The sequence below is a fragment of the Hetaerina americana genome, unplaced genomic scaffold (assembly GCF_022747635.1).
Source record: "Hetaerina americana unplaced genomic scaffold, ioHetAmer1.1.p SCAF_10, whole genome shotgun sequence".
NCBI classification, from domain to species: Eukaryota; Metazoa; Arthropoda; class Insecta; order Odonata; family Calopterygidae; genus Hetaerina; species Hetaerina americana.
This window is the reverse complement of record NW_027286070.1, coordinates 68,245,770-68,271,620: the sequence shown is the minus strand read 5'-3', so window position 1 is coordinate 68,271,620 and position 25,851 is coordinate 68,245,770. Positions and strand designations below refer to the sequence as shown.

General features: G+C 42.4%; 1 protein-coding gene across 1 annotated transcript in view; it reads right to left on the bottom strand.

The window, feature by feature from the left end:
* Positions 1–25,851, bottom strand: part of LOC139699052 (zinc-regulated GTPase metalloprotein activator 1-like) — a 253,362-nt gene that overhangs the window by 157,350 nt on the left and 70,161 nt on the right. Inside the window, exons 8-9 of the mRNA XM_071598058.1 lie at positions 12,767–12,853; positions 4,662–4,706 (exon numbers count right to left, since the gene is read on the bottom strand). Of these exons, the coding sequence (XP_071454159.1) occupies positions 4,662–4,706; positions 12,767–12,853 (132 nt within the window). The remainder of the gene's footprint in view (positions 1–4,661; positions 4,707–12,766; positions 12,854–25,851) is intronic.

The following is a 25,851-nucleotide window of genomic DNA, read 5'->3' as shown; positions in this document are numbered from 1 at the left end:
CATATTATTTCCTCCCACAGACGAAGATCTTTCATCCAAATAGAACGAAAAGTAAAATAATAGAGGTGGCGAGGCGGGCGTTTCAAGCCCTAATAAGACTCAAACGTCGGGCTGCCCAGTAATGCCAAAGATAACGGAGAATGCGACGGAGGACAGACAAACAGGTAGAAGATATTCACGTCCAGTTCGCCAAAATAAGCGCAACCGTCATTCACCCGGGGAGCATGCTGTCCGAATATCGCCGTTAGAAAGCAGAGTACAAATGAAGAGGGCACCAGGGGAACGCCCCCCTGTGGGGACGCCTCCTTTATCCCCGCGAACTGCACACACTCACGACCTTTCTGGAGCGTGAGTACCCTTCACTACGCGTTGGGATTCGAGCACATCGTATGGCTACAATCGTAATACTGTTTTGCACTGAGCGAATCCTTGGTTCGTAGCCTTTAGTGGGGAGGCGCACAACACACGGGAGGCAGATCAGAGGTCACCTCGCGAGGTTAGCGTTACTTCCTTCCTCACCGGTCTCCACATCAAGCTACGAGTATTAGCTGTAAAATAGTGGCCGAGACTTTCTTCAAAATCCGACATATTGCAATCAGTAAAAGGTTACAGACCTGTTCTAGTATTTACTTTTGCATTCTGATCACAACCTTCTTATCGGTAGCAAGTTTTAGTTTTGACAAACTCATCTTGTGAGAGGGAGTTAATTAAGTACTCAAAATTGTTTATACTATGGTAATAAATTACAGTATGGAATATTTTCTAGGGTACGATACCATAAGAAAATGCGATATTACATCATAGTTTTTCGTACCTATTTCATACAGTGTCAGCATCAACCTTCTTTCTACGGGAACATTAATATTAATGTAAAATTGATGTTCTTTCAATCGCACAATTGAGATAACAGGTAGAGGTTGTGTTAGCATTTCCAGTCGAGCTAGCGTAGAAATAAGTTTACATAAATTTAAATGGACATGGGAATTGAAACTAGGTGTGAGGAACGCATTGTTGCTATTTGAAACAGTCACGATTCTTTGCTGAAACATCTAATGTTCTCACTTATTTTGTAGGAAGTGATATTTTCTTCATTATTTCCCACGTCTTACAGTAAATACTTGTTTCACTCATAAATACTACTTCTACATTTAGTCATATAATATTTCATGCTAATTTTTTAATTTAATACTACCATGTTCTTTATACTGGGAGCACATGAAGTTATCAAGTTTGTATTAATGAAGACGCTGCGTCCAAATCAAAGTTGGGTTGGTTGGAAAAAAGCTCATTTTTTAACTATCACAAAAAGTAGCATTCAAAAAATGCCCACATCTCTAAAATTCAAAACGCCTTACTAAGTTTTCAGGTTGAATTACCCACGCCTCTACCATTTTGCCAATACAAAATACGCAACAGTCCAGATATTAGGGGCACGTCGCCAATTTATATTCATATCAGAGCCAGCGATACAGAATAGTGTCCGGAAATTATGATACGTTATTTTACGGTACCAATAGGGTTTCGTAAATTATTTCCAAGTTCGACACAAAATTACGGTATGACACTTTTGCTGCGGGAAAAAAGAAAAAAATTGGAAAAGCATGTCGAAAAATCATCCGGGACATCATGCCTTAGTCAACTGCGGCATTAGAGCACCTGAAAATATGAAAAGTTTTATCAGTCCGTGATACTTCGTTAAAACTACTCAAAAACGTGACTACAAACGAAAATGATTCTTTTGCACCCATGCTTTCGGGCATCAGTACTAAATATCAAGAACTAAATAAAACTTTGACGATCATAAATTTTCCATGGAAAACGAATGTCCGTGCGTCGCTTCCTTTCAATGCCGGCGCTCTTTCTCATATTTAGTGTTAGTTTTACTGAGCCTTTTCTCTCGCATTTCATGCATTAAACGAGACGCGGAAAACGAAATATCCCGATGGCGAAGTGAATTTGCTACTATGTACTCTGACAGTACCCTTTTTAGAGCCCGTTTAAGTGCAAATACACCACACTTTACCAATCACCTGACTCAGATGGGGACGCGGAGAAACGAGATTTGATTGGAAAAAGCGGGATGGTGGGGGAGTGGGGGACAGGGTGGAAGGGGGGGGGGAACGGCGACGGCTCTCATATTAGTCTCCGAAGTCCATCGACAGAGATAGCGCCCCTCACACTCCCCCCGACCCACCGCCCGCCTTCGGCGATATGGCAAACCCCCGACGACCCATCCACCCCTTCATTTCCCTCCCCTCGAATTCTCTCCAATTGCAATCCGAGCAAATATCGCGCGGGGAAATGTATTATCCCGACTTTGCGGGAAACGGAAGCGAAGTGGAATGTGTCGGGTGGAGGCGCGAAGGCTCGCTCAGCACACACACACACAAACAGACAAAGGCTTTGTTTTGGCGGACGGTGGACGGAGGTAGAGCGCGCCTCGGTCGGGGAAAATGAGACTGATCAAAATGAACAGCGGCTGCCTCGATGGCCTTTGAGGAGGAGGAGGACGAGAGTCGGGTGCGGCGAAGAAGAACGGATCGAAAGATGAGCCGGCGATGGCGAATCGCGGCGGCGGTGGTGGATGGACATTCCACGGGCCTCAGCCTCCATTTGGGCAGGACCGAGAGGAATGCAAGCGCCTTTCGGTTTGCAAATCATGGCCCCGACGACCCTCGGCCGAATGAGCCCTGCTTCTTTGCCCGAACGCCAACTCTGGATTGCGGTGGCCGACTGTTCCGCTCGACCGATGCATGATATTCGGGAGGAGCAGCGGAGGAATTGATTTCGTACCTACAACACCAAAGGCGAATCAGGTGACTCAAAAATCTTCATTTGTCACGAAAGCTCATTTGACCTAATCTTCGGCTGATGGCGACCCGGATATTAGTCCTCCATTTCCTCTCCCATCTTGCGCTGTTCACTGGTACCTCCTACTTTTATCATTAGTTCTTACCCTCGTTTTGTCTCTGATTATTCTTTATCTACGTCATTCTTTCACCGCCAGCCTGCAAAATTTATCATTATTTTGGTCACTGTTTCACGTAAATAAACATATTTGGTCATCGCGTCAGTCTTAAAATAACTGTTTCGCAAAATCACGAAGATATTAAACCATCCTTATACGAGATCTGGCCAATAAATACGCGAACTGGTGCAATTTGGTGGCCCTGACGCGGACTATAGCCCCGCCCACTAGCGGCGCTAGTTGCCTGAGACCCAATTAGCCGCCTGTCCTTGGCGGATCGTCGAGCTGTGCGTATGGTGCCAGTTATGTTAGTTTATGTTGTCCTTGTTTTTACAGTTTGCCGAAAATGTAAATTGACGATATCACAAAGCAACGAATCAACATCAAGTTTTCAATAAAAAGCGGTAAAATTTATCAAGAAATCAGTGAAGTGCTGACAGCTGTTAACGGTAATAATTTTCTGAAGAAAATATCAGTTTTCAAGTGGATTAAGCAAATTTAAACATGGCCGACAAGACGCCACGGATGATGCAAGGCTGGGACGACCTTCAACCATCTGTTGACGACAACATTGATCGTGTGCGGTCCTTTGTCCTTACCGATCGTCGAAAAACTGTCCCAATAATAGCTGTTGAACTGAATTCAGGAATATCATTTGTGCGAAGAAACTGCGGGAGATGCCGCAACAGTAACTTTTAACGGAGTCATCCGCTAATCTACATTTCAATGCAACAATTCAGAGTGTAAAAATCACGGATCCCTCAATGTCCGGTCGAGTGCTTTAGCCAGTTAAGCTATCGAATAGGGTTAGGGTTTGAATCCCGGTCAAGGCGAATGATTTTTACACTCTGACATTGTTGCACTGACCAACAGTGCACAATATTTTAACCGAGCATGATGGATGGATCCTTCACCATGACAATACACCTGCACATTCAGCATTGATTGTTGGCCAGTTCCTGGCAAAATATTCAATCGCCATCCTTGATCAACCTCCTTTTTCGCCAGATCTCGCCCCCTGCCACTTATTCCTATTACCAAAATGCATAAATGTGATGATGGGACATCACTGGGAAGATGTGGACACAATAAGGCAAGAAACGACAAGAAAACTAAAACGCCTAACTGCCGAGGACTTCCAAGTGTGTGCTTTAAAAAATGGAAAAGGAGATGGAATAAGTGCATAGCAACGATTGGAGAGTACTTCGAAGAGGAAAAAATCGATGTAGACAAAATTTTGCAAAATACAGTTTTTGTGGCCTCAGTTCGCGTATTTATCGGACAGACCTCGTATTAAAAAGTCATTTGAACACTGCCAGAAGTGTATCCACAAAATAAATAGATAATAGGACCTTTGTCGATATTTCGATGGTAGGTTTGACAGGCGATGGTAAAGCTCATCTGTAATCTAAACTAAGCCATGAAACGCGAGATATTCACACAATCGGGGCATGGAGGCGAGTTATTTTTTCCGTGATGCCTCGTATATTGCTCCAAATACCAGGATAACACGCCTATTGGTAAGACTGAATTAATGGATAGCTTTCACAAAATAAGAGTATTTTAACTCATCCACTACACATGCCCATTATCATGAATAATGAAAAAATATTACAAATGGCGAAATAGAACAGATGCATGGCATGCATTTAGCAACTGATTCACCGAAGAGAAGGATGCAAAGTCCACTCACCAACAACGCTGAGTTTCTATCACCTCGGCAGCTCCGTTGATCGATCTGGAAAAGATATTAACTTCACATTTAATAACGCACTAGTGATTAGGAATGATTTCAGCGGATGGTTAATGATATGGTGAACTTGAAAAAACGAGAGAACAATAGCTAAAAAAATGCCGAATATCATATAGATAAAAGTTTTAAAGACGCACACAGAAAGTGTTGACGTTGCTAATGAAAAGTTCTTGGAAGTAAGAAAAATATATACAACATGAAAACTAAGTAAAAGGTTGAATTTATCGAGTTGAAAATATTGGGAACAGCATTTGACTCTTTGGGTGGACTTTATTTCCTCCTAAAACGACCAGCTTTATTTTTCTTCAAAATAAAGACATCCCAACTGGAAAAAAACAGGACCATTCTTTTAACAAAGGGTTTCAAATATTTGCCATCGAAAGAGCAATGCATGGTTTCCAGCAGCAGCCTTGACTCTTTCTTTGTACACAAGACTACTCGGAAAAACCTATCACTACGTAATCAGATTAAATATTATTACACAAGGCATAAATAACCGTAAATAAATAATTAACGGAAAACATTTCTTTGACTCAAATTAAAACAAAACGGAGATATGGCTAAATATACTTACTACACTCGTGTGAAAATATATTAACTCACACCGCAAATAAAATATTTCTTTTAGGTCGATACATTGCGGAATTCCATAGTACTGCACAAGGAAGAATCAAAATACTTTGCGTTTCCACATTATGTCCTCTTGGAAAAACAAAATATTTAGATTCTTCCTTGAGCACACTTAAAATATATTATTCATAATTAGCCACAAAAAAAATGACACAGAGTTTTAAGTACATAGTATGTATAAGGAACATTAGGAACATTGTATTAGGAGACTCCGCTAAGGGAAATCACATTATCCGACAAAGCTTTGTAACACTTAAACGGATTCGGGCAATCAAAATATCAATCAAAAAGTGACGCTTCAAGCGTTATATGGTGGAATATCTTGATTAATTAAAAATTGGCAATTTTTCACAAAATAATATTCATCACGACCGGTTTCAATGTAAATACATTATTATTAGGTAACAGTCATCACTCCGAGTCCAGTATATATATATATATATATATATATATATATATATATATATATATATATATATATATATATAAAGAATAAATGAGAAAACTGAATGAAAATAAAGTATCATGGGAAGTCGGGAGTGGGCTTGAGGATGTTACTTTCGGGACTGGAAATGAGCCCAAGAAAGTTCACCGGGACAAACGCAACCGCAGAATGATGGGAAAGAATTTGCACGAAACCGACGACCTTTCTCTCCCTTCCCCCCCCCTCTCCGCACACTTTCGCCCGCGCCATTTAAGAAAGGTAAGACTTGACGGTGCCGCTCGTATTCCCACGGCTAATATTTCATGGATCCCGCGCCATCAAACAAATGGATTCAGCTAAAGAGAAAGAGAGAGAGAGAGGGAAGGAAGGCTCTTCCCTTCCGACGACCGAGACCAGCGCCTCCACCCCCTCCCTCCCTTCGCCCACCGCACCCTTCCCATGGAGCCCAGCGAAAGCCACAAACTTGTACGCTTCATCTTTCCTCCCGCCCCTGCGCACCTTCTCAAAGCATTCCGCTCCAACCTGTTTATTCCCACCACCTTCTCCCACGCCGGCAATCGCCCACTCCCAAATCTCATTTCCCCCACCTCATTTCCCCCACTCGCCTCCACCCTAGAATCCTCGCTTTGGGGGAGTAGTCCATTACCGCGCTACGGTGGAAAAGTATTTCGTCTTTTAAATCCTCGGCCACTTTCTCCACCTTCGAGAATCGAAACATAGAGATTCACATCGATCAATGGGACGACAAATGTTTCACAATAAGCACGCTGTGAAAGAAGACATTGATGATAACAGTCCAAACATACCATTTGGCATGATTTATGCATATATTGAGTCCTGTTTCTTTCTTGGAAATTGGTGCAGATGCGTTTCTGAACTTTGAATGTTATAGCATTTGCCTTGAACAAAAACAAAGGAAAAAAGATTCGCCGATCTTTTAACTTGAGCACTATTTGGGAATTATTACTGGAGGTGAATTGCCCCTTAATGGATAAGGTCTCTCATTTAATGCACAGATTAGTTTTTATTTCATTAGACCCACTCTGGTTTCCAAATACTCATGTTTAAGCAAAAAAATGTGCCCAGTATTCATCATTCCTAATTCTGGTCAAAACGGGTTGTCTCTTAAGTTGGCCTCAGAGAAAACATATGAATGTTCACTGGCTTCAGACGGGGGCAAGGTACTTCCTAAAAGTTGGAAGTACGATCTCTTAGGCCTTCGGGAGACTGGACATACTACCAGTTGACTGGTGAGGTGACATCATACTTTAATGACTGGTTCACCTTTTGTTTTTCCGACAAAGAAGCTGGTGTTATATTATTTCATTAACTGATTCATCTTTTATTTTTCAAACATAAAAAGCTGGTGCTCTTCCAACAAACTAGCATTTGATAAGCAAAAGAAATATTTGTAATATGACAATTAAGAAAAATTTTAAACTCCAATGACATTAGAAAAACCTTCACACAAAAGCACTTATCCGTACGCATTAAGGGTGCAAACTTCGATTTAAAGAAAATTGATTAAGTTCGAGGCATTATCAAGTGATGAAAATAATGCCGTACACATCTCCTGTAACATGTTTCCATTCCAAAATGCTTGAGTAACCCTCTTCGAATATTAATCCACAACTAGGATGCGTTTCAATCGACTACATGTACCACACACGACTAAATTGCTAGACAGGAGAGCGCACGATCACAATGACATCCGAAGACACTCATTTTTATTAGAATTATTATTATTAAACATGGAATGGTCAAAGAAAATATTATATCTGTCCGTCACAAGGCCCGAAATCCAGAAACATAATCAATATTAGGATCAACAAAAAATATCACGAGTGGCCCTCAATGCCTTCCAGAAGAAGAACTTGAACCCATGAAGAACGCGAACATCTAAGATTCAAACATATTCATCTAAAAGAGACGCAGTAAATTTTCTCTTCATTTCACATCCACAAGTAATTTGATCGCTAAGCTATTAGTGAACACGCCATGATTTTTTAATACCAATGTAGCATAGCAGGAGTAGGAATCCTTTAATCTCAATTTCGTCATCACGAAGTCGTTCCCCCCTCCCCATCGCCTATCCCTCCCTCCCCCCCCGGACCCCCACCCTCCACCCGCCCTTGCATCGCTCCGCTGCGAACAGACTCCGCCTGTCGTGCGCGCCTCGAGCGGATAACTCAGTTACATAACCCATTTAGGGTCATTCGGGAAGGCTGATGGGTAGCTTTGGAGGAGGGGTCGTGGGAGGGAGAGAGAAACTGAGGGGCGGTGAAATAAGGCGACGCTACGGATGAGAGTTTTTGGGAGAAGGGATTTCCAAGGGAGAGGGGACGCCCATATAATGCCGGGCGGATGGGAGCACTTGCTCGAATGAAACTGATGCTAACGAGGGATCAGCGGTTTCCAGTGGGCAGAGGGGTGTGTTATAGCGTGGGGAGGAGCCGAGTGGAGGGGTGGGCGGAGTGTGGGGAGGGAGGGTATAAAATGGATGGAAGTGGCGAGAGGATGTGTGCCCCCCACGATGAAAGGGATTCCGAGGCGCCCCCTTCCGCCGTGTGACGTGTTTCGGGGGTGGGGGTGGCGGAAGGGGATGGGGGAGGAGGCGGGCAAGGATTGCGGAGCGGAGGTGTTGAGAGGTAGGCGATGGGGGGAAGGGAGAGAGAGATATTTCTAGGGAGAAGGCGCCCCCGACCAGGGTGTAGGCAAATGAAGATAAAGCCCAGGGACAGGGAGAGAAGGGTTTGGTTAGGGACACTGGACCACAAGAACCCAAGGAGGAAGATTACGCTGGGAAGCAAAAAGTTGACGCATGCGATGCTAAACAGAGGACGGCAACACAAGAATACAAGGGCACTCGTGCATTGATGAAGCAGACTCGGAAGAAAGGAATTTCTAACGTAATATATTACATGCTAGGCCCTCTCGGTATTTTAACGTCCGATATATACAACGAACTTGGGCTTTAGATGAAAATAGCCGTGTTTTCCGAGCAATAAGAATCTTAGCCACACAATTAAATGTTTATACTCATAAATGTTGGACACTGTAGCGCTAAGTTCAAATCGACGAAATAAAAAGTGTAAATGCGCTGATGAAGAAGCGAGTAAAGGAAGCATCACATAATCCTGGTGACTCATAACAACGCTTACTTGTTAACACTGCAGACGTGCAAGGCGTTTCACACAGCCAAATTAAATGCTTAATCGATATACGAGGGTCATCCGGAAAGTAGTACCCGTTCGTGAAATAAAGACACAAAAGTAAATATTAACAAACATAAAAAATTTTATTTGAAAGAGGATACTTTAAACTACTTCTCAACATAATCTCCAAGCAAATTAAGGCATTTGTCATAACGTGTGACAAGTTTCTGTATTCCTGCTGCATAGTCCTTCGCCGCCAGCTCATTGAGATACAGGGTCACTCCTTCTTTAAGTTCTTCATCGCTGTCAAATCTTTTTCCTGCCAAAAAGTCTTTAAGCTTTGTAAAGAGATGAAAATCTGAAGGGGCCAAGTCCGGGCTATACGGTGGATGGTCGAAAGTTTCCCATTTGAATTGCTGCAAAAGTTTTTGTGTTATCCCAGCTGCATGAGGCCTGGCATTGTCATGAACGAGAATGACACCAGTAGACAATAGACCTCGCCGCCGATTTTCTATTGCCCGCCGTAATTTCTTTAATGTTTCACAATACGCATTGGCATTAATAGTGTCTCCACGGGCCATAAAATCAATAAGCAATACACCTCGTCGATCCCAGAAAATGGTTGCCATGAGTTTCCTGGTGGACAGAACTGTCTTGAATTTTTTTGGTTTGTTTGGTGAATGAGCATGATGCCACTCCATTGACTGTCGTTTACTCTCAGGTGATGCATAACAAACCCATGTTTCGTCACCAGTAATTATGCGAGTCAAGAAAGAGTCTCCTTCATCAGAATAACGTCCCAAAAACGTCAGTGCTGCAGCCATACGCTTGGTTTTGTGCTCATCTGTAAGCTTGTGAGGGACCCATCTTGCACAAATTTTTGCATAATGCAGATGGTGTTTAACAATTTCATGAACAATTGTTCGAGAAACATTGGGAAAATGCTCACAGATGTCATCAATTGTGACGCGCCGATCGTTCCTCACGAATTCGTCAACTGAGCTCACCAGTTGGTCTGTAATGACAGACGGTCTCCCCGAACGCTCATCGTCGTGTGTGTTCCCCCTCCCCATGTTGAAGTTGCGACACCACCGCCGAACAGACGACTCGTCCATTACATTGTCTCCATACACCTCCTTTAATTGGCGATGAATATCACATGGGCGAACGTTTCTTGCATTGAGGAATTTAATCACTGCCCTCACTTCACAACTTGCGGCGTTCTCAATTTTTTTAAACATTGTAAACAATCACAGAAACAACACAGGCAATGCTAGCGTCACGCAACTTGGCTCAGAGAAGGCAGACAAGCCACTGAAGCTATCTGACCTCGTCCAGCGGCTACTCGCGTCGTCAGCACTTCATGCGGCACGAACGGGTACTACTTTCCGGATGACCCTCGTAGTAAGCAAAGTTGGTAGCGCATGAGCGCAAGGATGAATGCATTCATTACTCTTATCGATCTATGCCCGAATCAAATGGAGAATAGGCAGAATTACAAGGGACTACACGTGTGACTTGTAAACAAACAAATCAAGTTAAGCCGGACTGTAAAAAGTAGGGTGAGGAGGAATTTCTCCTTGCGTCGTTTGGTTCTGGACTTCCCGAGTCCCGTCCTCCAGAGGGTCCTCTCTACGCCGACGAAGCTCTCTCTCTCCAGACTAACGAGACACAGCGCAACCTGAGAGGCAAAATATGCCGATAATTATTCCCACCTTTGAATAGATACGACGTGGAAAAATGCAAAATAATGCAAAGTGAATAATAATTGCAATAAAATCGCAATGGATTGTATAGACAATAAACGTTTAACATTGAACATCATATTTTTATACACCACAGACAAATCCCGTTGATTAAATTTTGTTAAATCATGAAAATGAAGTATCTACGATCCAACAAAATAGTCACAGTTAAAGATGCAATTAAGAAATATTTCTGCGCGTTCAAACTCCTTATAGTTTACGCCGAAAATAATTGTATCGGCAGAAATTTGGATTAATAACAATTAAATTAAAATCTATAATACGTCTATCTCTCGTTATAACAGTCATACGAAATGTGATAACAATAATCGAACAAAAGGCATCATTATGTTTATCTTAAAAAAGATATCCTGTTCTAATTTTGCAAGTATGTCTTCATTTGACTGGTTATTGTTAAACTTAGACATGTGTATATTTTCCACAGTATCATTTACTCGTAGTATATATAGATACGTAAATGCTTCATCAGCTACATTTTTGTTAACTTAGCGTCTATTTTTAATACATTTAAACAACCTAACAAGGGTTTAGGGACATGAATATTAGCATTTAAGTTGTTGATAATGAATCTGATCATTACACAAGTTTGATGAGTTCTAATAGTTTACATATCTCCCAATGACAAATAGTATTAATAAGAATTACGAATGTATTTGCAAGACCTTTGTCCTCGTTTAAATTTACTCTGAGGTGATGCATTACGCTTGGGTATGAATGATCATTTTATGACTGTTTTTCTATTAATCTGACATGAAATCGCGCAGAACATCAACAAAAAGGACAAATAAACTCATCCGAGTAGAACATTAAAATTAAGGTCGATGAATTAAAGGAATTCATAGGAGATATTGAATGGATACCGGGGCGTGAATTAGCGAATACCACACAAGCATTTAATTTAGTCACTCAATTACTCATGTACTCTCGTATGCATAGCCTGAAAAAGGTTGAATGCACAAAAATGGCGGGAAACCAAAAGGTATTTTGGAAAACATGGATGGCAGCTTAACTGCAGGAAAGCATAACGAGCTACAGAGAAATCAAAAAATCTAGACGCCAGCCAAATAGCCAAGTTATCTTTTAGAAATTAATCTACAAGGAGGAAACTGAAGCACTAAATTGCGAATAATACGCGATTCTGTACGGCGCGGTGCATAAAAACCTAGAGTATTAATATTATAGATATATGACGATCCCAAACTTACATTATACCTACTTGAATTGGAAAATAATTTTAGAGGGGTCCTAAAGAGCTATAATTTGAATGGTTTAGAAGCTCCGTGTGAATATCGGTATTACGGCATCATTCAGGGATGTTAGTGATGGCGGGAAGGGACATCGGCAGGAGGCCACCCATTAACACATTCGTCGGCAGGAGGCCACCCATTAACACATTCGTCGGCAGGAGGCCACCCATTAACACATTCGTCGGCAGGAGGCCACCCATTAACACATTCGTCGGAAAGACGAATGCCATGTACCCGAACTCTGCATAAATCGTGAATTCGGCTTATTTCTGCACCGAATTCTTAGTTAATTTTACAATTTGCTTCGAATTAGAAATTCCACAGCACGTATTTTGCTATCACTATCAATTAATCTCGCATTCCCGCACAGCACTTCCATTAACTGTATCGGTTGAGTTAATAGTGATATATTTTGCAAATACTAAAAATATCTTAATGTCAAAAGAGACCCCTTTAGTGATCTTCCTGGAAACTATTTGACTTCAAAGGCAATGTCTATAACTTAAAATATCCTTCGAAAGCACTCAAACTCCGATTGAAAAATCAGTATTAATTAGCCAATCACAAAATGAATTGCAAATTCCATTGCAAAAATAGTCAGCAACGATCGATGCTGCTATAATACTAGGAAAGAATAACAATAAATCGCAGGCGGAGAGCCACTTACAATCCTTACCTTTTGATGATACGAGCGATTTTTTTAAACACGGTTTTTTTAAAACATTCGGTTAAATCAGTAAGCGTACGCTTTCTCGCCCTAGTTGTTTAAAGACATGTGAGGCAGGGAAGCCAAAATACTTACTTAATTTCACTTTTAATATCCGCAACTTGTCGGGGTGAGGCGAGATCAACCTTGTTCACTATAATGAGATCTGCTAGGGCCACTTGTCTGAAATAAAAAGGAAGGCATAACGTCAGATAGTGGTTTTCAGTTCGAACTACAAATTAAAACGAAAAAACACAAGCAATATTTGCACAGCAGTAAAAAATTGATTGTACCATCGCATGATCATATGTGAGCGCCATAGTTGAGTAATATTTCATATATACGTGCATGACATAAACCAACACAATGCGCGAAAACGTACACCAGTTTTTATATTAAAACTGTGAAAGGATGTTAGACTGAAGAGGCTAATTATCGAAATCTTTCACAATTCACCTTGGTAGTTGTATCAATCTATGCTCTGCAAAATACAGTGGGTCGCCGAAAAACATTTATTCAGATAATGAATCACAGTGAAAAACTACATTGTTACCAAATCGAAAAATATTAACATTCGTATTGTAATCCAACAGTTATTCAATCACTAAACAACTAATAATGAGTGGAGACCATTCCCAAATTCGGAGAGATACACTGATCATTAGCTAAAGTATATTCAAAATACATTCATTTACTCAATCGAGTCACATATAAAGTGTAATTTATTAAAAGATTTATTCTAATGCTTTTTTCAGATACTCAATGAGACACTGACGCTTAGAAATATCCAAAGGAAAACAATACCAAACAAGGCATGACAATAACAGCAAAAAATACTTTGATTTTATTAACAATACTTGCCCTGATTTTTCAAATTTTTCACCGGCCAGGCGGACATAAAAGCTATCGATAATAATAATGCATCCTTGCTACATAACATTAGCTCTAAACAGTGGATAGTGAAAGAGCTGATGGCGAGGAGTAATAACAAAAATATAGCCTAAAAAGGGCATCGAGTGGGAAGGTCCCAAAGCGACTAAAAGCATGGGGAAAGACGTGGGCGGAGAGAGGGAGACGAAGAGAGGGCCGACAATTCGCACGATGAATTCGCAATGCGGCATCGCTGGGAGGCGATGAGGCGGCGGACCCGGAGCCGGGCGCGGGAAGACGGGCTCCGGGAGCGGAGGAAAAGGAACAGAGTCACGTCCGACGATCGCGGTCAGCGGAGTCGGCATTCCGAAGGGATCCCACCTCCGTCCTTGAAACCACGCAATTGAATAAACTGCTGCGCTTGGGTGAGAGAAATAACTGTCAACTCCATTAAACGGTGATGCTAGTACTATTGAATCGAGTTTATCACGGCGTTAAATTATGGAGCTATTAGATTTAGGATCGGGAGGCTATTTAAGAGGAATATACCCTCAACGGCGCGTATTCATCAAGCCCGCTTCCATTAAATGCATCAGTTCGACATTTGTCGCCCATTCTTTTCCTGGTTGGGTCATGATTTGCTTTACGCCACGATGATCAAGGGATGAACGATCAAGTTATTACACTATTCGATCATAAAATTCACCAATGACAAATAATGAATACGGCCAAGATAATATGTATCATTAATGTAACAGTAACGATACAAAATATCAGGGTGACATCAAAGCGACATTGGATCAACGAATTGGCGGAGTAATGGAAATAATATAATGCGGGAATGCTTAATTTAGGGTTTTCCGTTGCCCCCTTTTTCATTACCGAAGCACCCCTTCGCAGAGAGCCTAAAAAAATATTTGCTTCCAAAAATATTAACAATAATGTACTTCTGGTCGGATTTCAAGAAGTTCTATTACTCCATAGGATTTTTTTTCAAAATGTTTCATTTTTGCTTTCAACTAAGTAATGGTCCATACAGATTATGATTAACGAATTTAAGTTCTAAAAACCAGCCCCTGTGACCAAGCACCAGACAATTAGAACACCATTTTTAACGTCGGCCAACGTAAATGACAAAATTATTAAACATTTGAAAGAGTTACTTTATCAGGGCATTGATTTAAGTGCAAAAGAATAGATGTACTAGATAAAATTTAAGACGTTGCAAATTTAGAGCAAGAAAATAACACCAAAATTGGGTTTTATGAAATATAAATCCTGCGCGGAGGCGTAATATCACCATAAATGAATGATCAAAAACCTTTTTTAGGGTTTTCAAGAAGGAGAGATTGCTTAGAAATGAAGAATAGACGGCTCTGTAATACAGTTATACATGAGTTGCGTGACTGGTCACGTGATAAGAGATAAATATGATAATACTCACATTATGACAATAAATTACTGGTATTTCTAAAAAATATTCTGAATGTATCCATATTTTTTTGCTCCGAGGGCGAGATCTTTTGTCATAACTACTGGAAGTGTTTAGATTTGTGAAAATAATTTGCGTTTGAACATTTAAATTTTAAAAATGGTCTTAAAGAAACTGAATGGGCTCTAAACCATGAAACAGCTTTGAAAAACAACTGAATTTCGTAAAAATTATTCTCCCAATGAAGGAAATCGGTCACATTCTCATAGTCAAGCATTACGAGGGAAACAGGACTTAATAAGTTACATCAAAACATGATTTCGAATGTGAAACATATTAATTTAAAGATTTCACGTGCCACAAAATCCATTTTCAAACACTAAACAAAACAGAGTATCGGCCAACACTGAGCTTATTCCAACTGAAGAAAGAATAATATGAGATCTTTGGAAATGAACACAGTGGCCTGCAGTCCTGATAAATTGTCGTATCGCTATCGACCAAGGGTCACTCCTTTGATCCTTCCCACGCGCAACAACCTATCGCTCAGTGATGTATTTTTTCGATTGGTGTCACTATCAATATGTATGATAAATATAAATGAAAAAAATGCATTAATAAATTAACTGCAAACGTAAGATAACGCAATTCTAACACATTTTATTACCTATAATCAGATAGCAACTACGGTGATTGCTGAGAGGTGCTAAATCGCAAAGTGGATTTTAAGTGTGAGCTTGGGCCACTACGATACCTTAGGTTTGCGACGTAGCCGTAGTTCGAGTAAGTGGACGTAATTATTGCTGTATAATAATTAAAAAAACATTTTATACTTGATTAATATCAATATCATAGTTGGTATTTTTACTTAACTTATATTTACTTGCACCCAAATCTATTTCTACTCTGCTGCTCTAAACAACACAATCATCGGAATTTCAATTTGAAAATAGCCACGCTACATTTCAAAAATATTTCTCTTAGGAACAGCGGCCGAAGGTGAATATTTTTATCTGTGGCAATTACCTTCGTAATTTTATGGAAAAATATGTATTTTATTAATATTAACCATGCATCTCGCAATATATTCATGTTTTTTGAGGTTTAATTCATAAATCATTACCGAAATTTCAAAAGATTGCACATTTTTTTCAAAATAATTCAGAGAGGATAAATGCAATTTTCCTATCACTAACCTTTGTAACGTTTATAATATGAAAGGCTTTGCCGTCAACGAATGAACGTGAAAACGGGTAACTTGAGGAGGAGCTTCGGGAGAGCGGTGCAGGGCCGATGGAAGGCGACCTAGCCCAGGAGGGAAGCGCAGCGAATGGATGAGAAAGCCGAAAAAGAGAGGGGGGGGAGAGAGGTAATGGGGGGGAGGGGGAGGAAGAGAAGGGAACAAGAGCCGCACAGACTGAGTGGGAACTTGGTCGAGAGCGAAAATGTGGCGAGCGGTGGAGGGTGAGCAAAGGGGTTTCGGCAGACGGGGGAAGAGGGGGGGGGGGAGTGTAAAAGGTGAGCATTTCCCTTTTCAATTATTCACGCAACACTGGAAACTCATCCCGGCAGGAGAGACAATCCCGCAATACATCCGTGCGCCGAGGGGTTGCCGCTTGTCGAGAGGTGGGTTGAAGGAGGGGGCGAAAGGGGGGGGGGGTGTGGACGTGAAAGCGGCAGAGCGATGGGAGGAGGGCAGAGGTCGAACGGCTGGGGTCAAATGGCCGCCGTTTCACGAGCGACGGGTAGTGAAAGCAAAGGAGAATGTGCATATATACATATATATATATATATATATATATATACACACACACAACATACATGCTTGCGGCACGGTAAGGCGCCCATCCCAATACGCCGCCAATAAAATAAATCGGCGGCGACGGCTAGCGCTCTACCCGCTTTCTAAAGTATCTCCGCGCCCAAGAGCGAATTTTGTGGGTCACTTTCACGGGTAAACGTGAAGCTTCACGATATTCTTCCTATTTCAGTTCCTTTCGCTCCCAAACGCGTGGAATACATTGTGTAAGAGAATGATGTCCAGTAGCAAGCTAGATCCCACGATGGATGACATTCAGCCACAGATCTAGCGAAGCAACCAGTATGTTGGAATGTCTCACGAAAATTGGTTCAAAAAAGAAGAATATACCCGCAGTGCTGAATACAGGTATAATTACCTCTAATGGACCGTATGACTGACCGGCTAACTAAACTCTAGACCAAGAAAATTTCCTTGTTTGGGCAGCTTTATACAAGTATGATATTTTTTAAATGTTAGGTACTCAACAACTAGTGCCCTATCTAAACACGTCGGAGAAAACTACCCAAAAAAGCAGTAGCTGGAGTGTTCGGACGTGAATTAAAGACATTAGATCAATGATTCCGTTTTACGAAATAACGTGAACTATTCTTTAAGACTATCACAAGTGAGAAGTGTTTCTTGGAGCATGAGTTCGTTTTCAATGCGTCCCAACGGGACAGATGAGTTCATGTCATAAAATTCCCCAAAGCCGTTCGAATAAAATTACCGTGCCTCAATTATAAATAAACAGTAACAAAATAAAGTAAATGAATTGTATGATGATTCTTAAGCACGGATAGATACTAAGGAACGCGTCTATTAGGGCCATTGTACGCGGGTAAGAGCGCTTGTCGATACATTGAAGGTGTAAACCATGTGGTCCTCTGAAAGAAATCAGATCATGAAACATGGTAACAGAGTGACGCCCGGTAAAAGCACGCGTGAAAGGACTTTGAGTGTTCATAACTTCTGAGGATATCCTTTGCATGCTGGTTGAAATTGTTATGTAATTTATTTTGACACAACAGCAATATTATGATAAATAAGTTGCAACAATAGGAAGCCATAAAACACATAACCCGAATACCTTGGGCTTCACTTGGTGAAAAATATAGATATGTTAACTATAAATTCAAAACACCTTTACAAAAAAATACATTTACAGTAACTTGAAATAAACGACGACTATATCTGCCACAGTGGTTTTAGCAAGAGCTTCCACAGTAACTTTATTCATTGACATGGTAAAGCTGAATTCGCTGTAGAAAAGAAAAAAGAGAAGTTGATTAAAAAAATTCACGGATAAACTTTTCAACATGGATTGCTTGTGTGATTACCCACCATTCCCGTTAAATGGAAGGAGAGAGCTTGACCGTCATCGATCAACAGCGATAATCAAAGACCTTCTCCTTCATAAATTTCAAGTGGAGAGGCGATGAATCCCGGAAATAAAAATGCCTCGAGTCATCCAGAAAAATTCTACAGTAAATTTCATGACCTCAAATTGGCAAGGGAATCAAACTGGACTGCTAATTACATCATCAATATTGGTGAGAAGGCTTCCCTGAAAATGATAAACAAGGCTGTCAAGTAACCTTCCGAGGAAGAGGATCCATCCAGAAACGTGTTTCATGCACCTTAGGGTGCCTGCGTTTGAGATTATCACGCACCACGGGCAGCGGGTCATCTCACTCAACTCGCCTGATTTTGTAGGAACCAGCGAGGAACGTGGCAAAAGGCTAAGGCGAACTCAGAAAGTATCAAACGATTTGCGACTGGGAATTATTCCGAGAATCGGAATATTTTGGGGTCGATGTATATCACGGAGCACGATATATCGTAAAAGTATGCTTGTAACGTTACTGCATGATCGTGTAGAAAACCACATAAAGGTCAAAACTTTAACATGTTTCCAAGCATCGTTATAAACCGAAAGCCAGTTTTGAGACGAAGGTTATTCACCTTTTCGAGCGATACCGAAAAAAATTAAAAAACCGACATTTTAAATCAAATGATAGTTGAAATCCTATTCATTAAGCAGGGCCAGCGCATAAAATAGTACAATCCCCTAACTTTTGCATGGAACTGTAAATTTGGCATGCCAATAAAACACTATTTCCGACGAAATGAGTTGAATATGTGACACTCGAGCTGTTAGTGATAAAAATACGCATGAGAGGTAGGCAGAGAAAAAGTGGGTCATGGAAGAATCACCATTGGATAAACAGGGGATCGAGAGGCAAGAAAAAAGCACGCTACGCTGATTGTGTCACGTTGAGGTAAAAGATGAAGAAGGAATCGTACAACAGATGTAAGTGTGAGGTAGGGATATAACGAGAGAAAGTTATGGCGGAGCAATGCGGTCTAAGGCTCGAAAGACATAAAATATAAGTATCTCCTGGAAAATAATTGATTTCATGAATCAATGTATAGATGTGACAGGGACAAGAGAAGTTTGCAACGACAGCATGGAAGTAATCGATAAAAGCGAGTTGAATGTTCTGAAATAACTGGAAACCTGTCTGAGCCGCTGCCCAACATGCTGCCGAGGGTCACGGGGCAATAACTTAGTAATATCTTTCCCGCCCATAGTAACGGACGGGCAGAAGTGTCATGCAATAACTAAGTAGTTTCTGCGCACAGCGTCACCAACAACATACGGTTTATTTCATCCTCATCGGTACTTCAAAGCTAAATTGATGCCCTGCAGTCCTCCATTTTTCTCTATTCGGTGTCAACCCTCTCACACCCCCGTGGTTTTTTGTTTTACATTCTTCTTGATTTGCCCTACGCACTTGGTCTTCCTTGCGGGATCTTCCCTTCACTTTTCCATTGTAATATGTTTCAAATTAAGCCACTGTATCTCAACATTCGTCCAATCCTCCTAGTTCTTCTTTGCCCTGGAGTTCTCCATGTGGTCCACTCTTCTACTGCTCCTCTATATACTTCCTCGCTCCAAACTTTGTCTGTTCATTTATCCTTTAGCATTATTCTCCCAGCGCCATGTTTTAAATATTTTTATCCTTCCCTGGTTCAATTTTCCATTTATCCATGACTCCGATCTGTATCGTACACAGCCATGCTCCATACGAACGAGCTGCTTCCCTGTTTGCAATCACAGGCCCTTTGGACATAGCGGTTGCCTCTTCTTTAGGAAAGCCTTCTCGGCTTGGACTAATCTTCACTCGGTATCGGTCATACTTCATCCATCCCAAGTTACCCTGTGGCTCAGATAGAAGAAGGATTCAACTTGTACAGGTTTGGCTCCTCGAATTGCGATGTCTGCCTTCAGCTTCTCTCTTACGCACACAGGATTCTAGTTTCATACTTATTGTAGTTCATGTTATGAGGGACAGTCAAAGTAAAACGGAACACCCGCTACAAGGTGACCGAGGAATCTTTTTATTCAAAAGTAATGGCCAAAAGCAATGACGCATCTACCCCACTGGGAGACAAGACGATCAATGCAAGTTTTGTAGGAAGAGGTAGGTCGCTTGTAGGATCCACAACCAAAACCAGCTCTCTCACTTCCACGTCCGAATGAGACCGTCGTCCTCGAATGTCTTTCTTTAGGTCGCCAAAGGTGTGAAAATCACGAGGTGGAAGATCCTGGCTGTACGAAGGATGTTGAAGTGTTCCCGGATTACGCCATCCATCCGCCCGGAGGACGGGCCTGTCCTGGGCGCGCATCGTCTCGCGGTGATGTGCGCCCTTCTCGGAATCTCCTATGTCACTCGTGCACACTGGTCAGGGACATGCGGTGTTCACCATACAGACATAGTACAGACATGCGACGATGAATTTCGCTTGCTTCAGCCCCCTCAGCCACCAGAAAACGAACCACACCTCTCTGCTCTTCTTTGCTTTCATCAATTCCTACAGCAACACACCAGGCACCAGTCCGCGCACCAACAAGGACACCCAACAACTAAGTGCCTGTGAGTTGTCGCTATGCAGTTCTCCTACCACAGTGATGGCAGTATCGATACGTAACAACAGGTTTTCCACCTTTCGCGCGGGCTGGGTGTTGTGACGGGTGTTCGAGTTTCATTTGACTGTCCCTCACATTCCTAGAGTCCTCGGTTCATAGCAGTCAAGAGCTGCTCGCAGGGCCTCTAGCGTTTCTACGACAGCTGCGATGACATCTACCAACCGGAGAGTGTTAATGTCTTCACCATTATACAACTGTTTATTTGGAATGTTCTAAAATTCTACAAAAAAATGAGTAACTCAGCTTTCCAGACAGAACCTTCATTAATTGGCATAAAAAATATGTTTCTAGACAGTAATTATACTCGGATGCCACCTCAATATGAAAGTAACGCAGAATAGAATGAAAAAATCTTTAATCGGGACATCCAGCTCAATATTGTGTCATCCCCGACGTCTTATACACCTAATACACTACAGCCTTACGCTCCTCATATACATCGCACCACCGCGCGCACCTTACACAAAAGGGTAGGCGTAGCACCAAAAAAATGGTCAATGAGACAGACCGCGGTAAAAATGCAGACACACGCAACCGTAGGGAAGAAAACGACGACTCGGCACTCGAGAGGCGATGCGTGTCCGTGGATCCACGCACGCGATGAGGGGAGGGGGGGAGGGGGGGAGGGGAGAGGGGGCGCGCGGAGTGAGGGCGAGGAATCCATCGCCAGCGACACCCCCGAAATGAGAGATGGGTCCACCCCCGCCGGAGGAGGGGGGGGGGGCGCCCAAGCGGCACTCCTTCCGGCACGCGGGGCGAAGCACGGCGGGTTGAATGGGTGGGAGCGGGGCGTAGACAATGCGGGGGTGATTTGTTTCACTGAAGGCGAGACGCAACAAAAGCGCATCGGTGCACCGCTGAAGTGGTGAGGTGATCTCAGACGGCGGCGCATGGATCAGGGGCGTTGGGGTGCTGCAGACGAGGGAATTAAAAAAAACGCATGAATCGCAGGATGCATTTTCGGGAGGGGAAGCGGGGCGGAGGAGAGCATTTTTGGGGGAAGTTATTGCGTGGGCCGCACGCTGGATGCGTATCGTCTGGCCGAGGGAGACGACGGGAGGGATACTATGTCTGGAGAGGGCTCTCGAGCGGCGGACGACAAGAGGAGAAAAGGTTGCAAGTTGGTCTCTCGACAACGCCGGGAAAAACCCTCACTAGTGGGCGCACTTCAATTCAGGGGCACGCGATAGCACATAGAATATTCCTATTGACAGGGTTAGAAAATAGGTCCGGTATTCGTAAGAATCATATCAGAATGGCACATCGGGTCAAGTTTCGAATTGCGGGGACTTGGCGGAGAGTGAGGAGACAGGTTATTTATCCCCGGCAGAAAATACGGTGTCACTTCCTTTATTCGAAACGAAAAAAAAATTGAGCGAAGTCCCGAGAGAACTTAGGTGATGAGACACCGAAATGCATCTGATACACTAATTAAATGGCGATATTATTCCCCGTGCCACCCGTCATTCAGAGAATGATGAATGCCCAGACGCAGGGGAGGTTTGCGGACGGAGTCATTGAACACTCTTCCGGTTCGCCGTCATCTCCGATTTTACAGGTACCACAAAAGGACCAATCAAAGACCTTCATGGTTGACTTTCGCAGAGTTAATAAGTTCAGCAAAAGATACGCCTACCCATTGCCCTTCTTGTCCAATATACGTACTGGTTGAGGTCTGGGTAATTTATTTCGACTTAAGACCTCGAAAAGGGCCATTTGCAGGTGAGTTAGAGATCGAAACTGCTTTCACTGTCCGCGATAAAGGCCTCTTTCATTTTAAAAGCGATACCTTGGCAACTTCATGGTAGGGGAGCGACCTTCCAAAGGTTGATCGAGGAGTTTGTTTCCCTAACACAACACCGTTTCTGAAGGGTGACTCTCGGGAAGAGGGAATTGGATCCCGACGAGCACACGGGAATGCTTTATTATGCTCCGCAAGAATCTTCCCGAAGGGCGGCACAAGAGTCTCGTAAGGTAACGGCGAGGTAATACAATTTGCACCGCCAAGCAGTGAGTTTTCCGAAACGTTCGTTGGTGTGATGGAGAAGTTGCCCGAATTCCGATGAGGCGTTTTCCTCCGCTAAGCTGAGCCTAAGTATAGCGGTCCGTTTTTCGTGGCGAACAGGACTTCTCCTTCGGTGTATGAATTGACGACATCCCGAGGGACGGAAATCGGCAGAAAAACGCAACGTACGCGATTTGAAAGTAGTGACATAGCGTGATTCCACGGGCTAAGGCATGGAATATTTGACACCGGTCACTTATTCCAATGAAAGAGGAGGATTAAGAAAGATGAGGGGAGTTATTTAACACCCATCGGATGCTTTAGGAGTCCGCGTCATCGCATTTCCTCGTAGCGCCCTTTTGATTGAAGGTCCGCAAGAGGTTGCCGCGGTGCTATAAAAAGGGGATCGCAGAAGAGAAAAGGAGATTGGTGCGTTCCGGCGTTGGAGATACTGAGTCTTATGCGCCCAGTCGGCTTCCCTCAGTCTCCTGTCCCAGCACCTTACCCGTACATTTCCCCTCACTTATACCCCCTGCCCATAGAGTCCTCGCTAATGATATTTACAGAAATATCGCATAAATAATAGGAGGGAATCACTGCCCGAGTCAATTATACCTATCCTCTCCGATTCCGATTGAAGGCGAAAGCTTTCTCCTCCCCTTTCCATACCTGCACTTGCGCCCAAAACTCCTCAAGCATCCCAACCTCGCCGCGATAGTCCAGGGGGTAGATAGATAGATAAATAGAGGTCTTTATTTGAGCGAAGTTGAGAGGGGGGTACAGAGTTGGACTACTGACTGGAGCGCCCTGGTTCGATTCCCAACAAGCCACTCTGGACACCTGCAGTTCCACCCAAGGCTGTGATTTTTTGGAAACCAGATCTTCCTGGGAAGCCATAATCGGTACAGGAAAAAGAAGTGGCCCCCCTACACTGCTAATTTGTGAATTTCAGATGCCGTATTGGGCATACTACTCGGGGTGAACTCCATCACATCTACTAAGCCGACCTTCGGGTTGATTACTGTTTTTATCCCAACCTTGGCCTACCATCTGAGCATATGGGATCCATATGCAGGAATTTTTATAAAGGAAAGAATACAAATCTAAAAACTGACATTAAACTGCCTTCGAGGATTAGGAGACAGTTTTTGAAAATGGATAATTGTGCTAAGTATACAGAATAAATCTGGAATTAACGAACTAAACAGAAGACTAAACAGATATCCAACACACCGTAAGGAAACAAGAATCATGCGAAAGGTGCATACGATTACTTGGAAAATTACCCCATGGCTTTCTGTTCATACGATAGGAAATTTAGGGGAAAACGCCTAAGCATAGAGTTCCTTAATGACCATAATGGTAATATATTTACAGACAGCACCCAAAAACTGAACCTTACTTAATAATTTCTTTCCAAGCGTCCATACTCACAACACAAACATGGTCATAGAAGGCCCAGTCAGACACATTAGAAAGATGGATGACATAATAACTACGCGCGATGGAAAAATGCAAAGTCTCTGCCACAATAAAACAAAGAAATTCCCCGCAGCAAAGGATAATCCCGCAAGAGCACAGAAAGAGCTCGCGCTTGGAATCATTACCTTCTCAGAATGAATATTTCACTAATCGATTACTGAAGGCGTAGTCCCCTTGGACAAGAAAAAAAGGCACGAATATAAAAATAACCGAGATCCCAGTAATTACTACACATTTCATTAACGACCCTCTCCGGTAAAATCCTATAAAACATCATTGTTAGAAACGTCATGGTATTCCTCGACACTTAAAATATTATATTCATTAAACAACACGGATTGAGATATAACGCGAAAGGAGGTTGGGGATTTTTATGAACGATATCCTGCAATCGAAGGTGCAAATAATGAGACAGAATGCTGTTCGATTCTAAAAAAGGCCTTCGATTTATTCCCACACACCAATTGGCACACTAGCTGCGGCGGTACTCCATCACCGATGATGTAATAAACTGTATTCCAAACTTTCTTACCAACCGCAAACAAAAGGTGGCTCAATCTCTAATTAAGGTCACGTATCATTCTAACCCCTTCAGGGCAGTGTGTAGGCCCTTCACCCTCTTCGTATATCGATGATATTACCTCAGAATACAAAGAAAAATAATACTGTTTGCCGACAGCAATGATATTTACCGTAAATTAGCGATCAACACAGATCTTCAAACATTAAACATTGACTTATACAATAATTTAAAAATACTTGTACGACGGGATTAGGAAATACGAGGGTCATCCGGAAAGTAGTACCCGTTCGTGCCGCATGAAGTGCTGACGACGCGAGTAGCCGCTGGACGAGGTCAGATAGCTTCAGTGGCTTGTCTGCCTTCTCTGAGCCAAGTTGCGTGACGCTAGCATTGCCTGTGTTGTTTCTGTGATTGTTTACAATGTTTAAAAAAATTGAGAACGCCGCCAGTTGTGAAGTGAGGGCAGTGATTAAATTCCTCAATGCAAGAAACGTTCGCCCATGTGATATTCATCGCCAATTAAAGGAGGTGTATGGAGACAATGTAATGGACGAGTCGTCTGTTCGGCGGTGGTGTCGCAACTTCAACATGGGGAGGGGGAACACACACGACGATGAGCGTTCGGGGAGACCGTCTGTCATTACAGACCAACTGGTGAGCTCAGTTGACGAATTCGTGAGGAACGATCGGCGCGTCACAATTGATGACATCTGTGAGCATTTTCCCAATGTTTCTCGAACAATTGTTCATGAAATTGTTAAACACCATCTGCATTATGCAAAAATTTGTGCAAGATGGGTCCCTCGCGTATCTCAATGAGCTGGCGGCGAAGGACTATGCAGCAGGAATACAGAAACTTGTCACACGTTATGACAAATGCCTTAATTTGCTTGGAGATTATGTTGAGAAGTAGTTTAAAGTATCCTCTTTCAAATAAAATTTTTTATGTTTGTTAATATTTACTTTTGTGTCTTTATTTCACGAACGGGTACTACTTTCCGGATGACCCTCGTACTAAAAAATGCACAGTTGGGCACTTAAAAAATAAAACACACGAGAATACCAACACACTCAGGT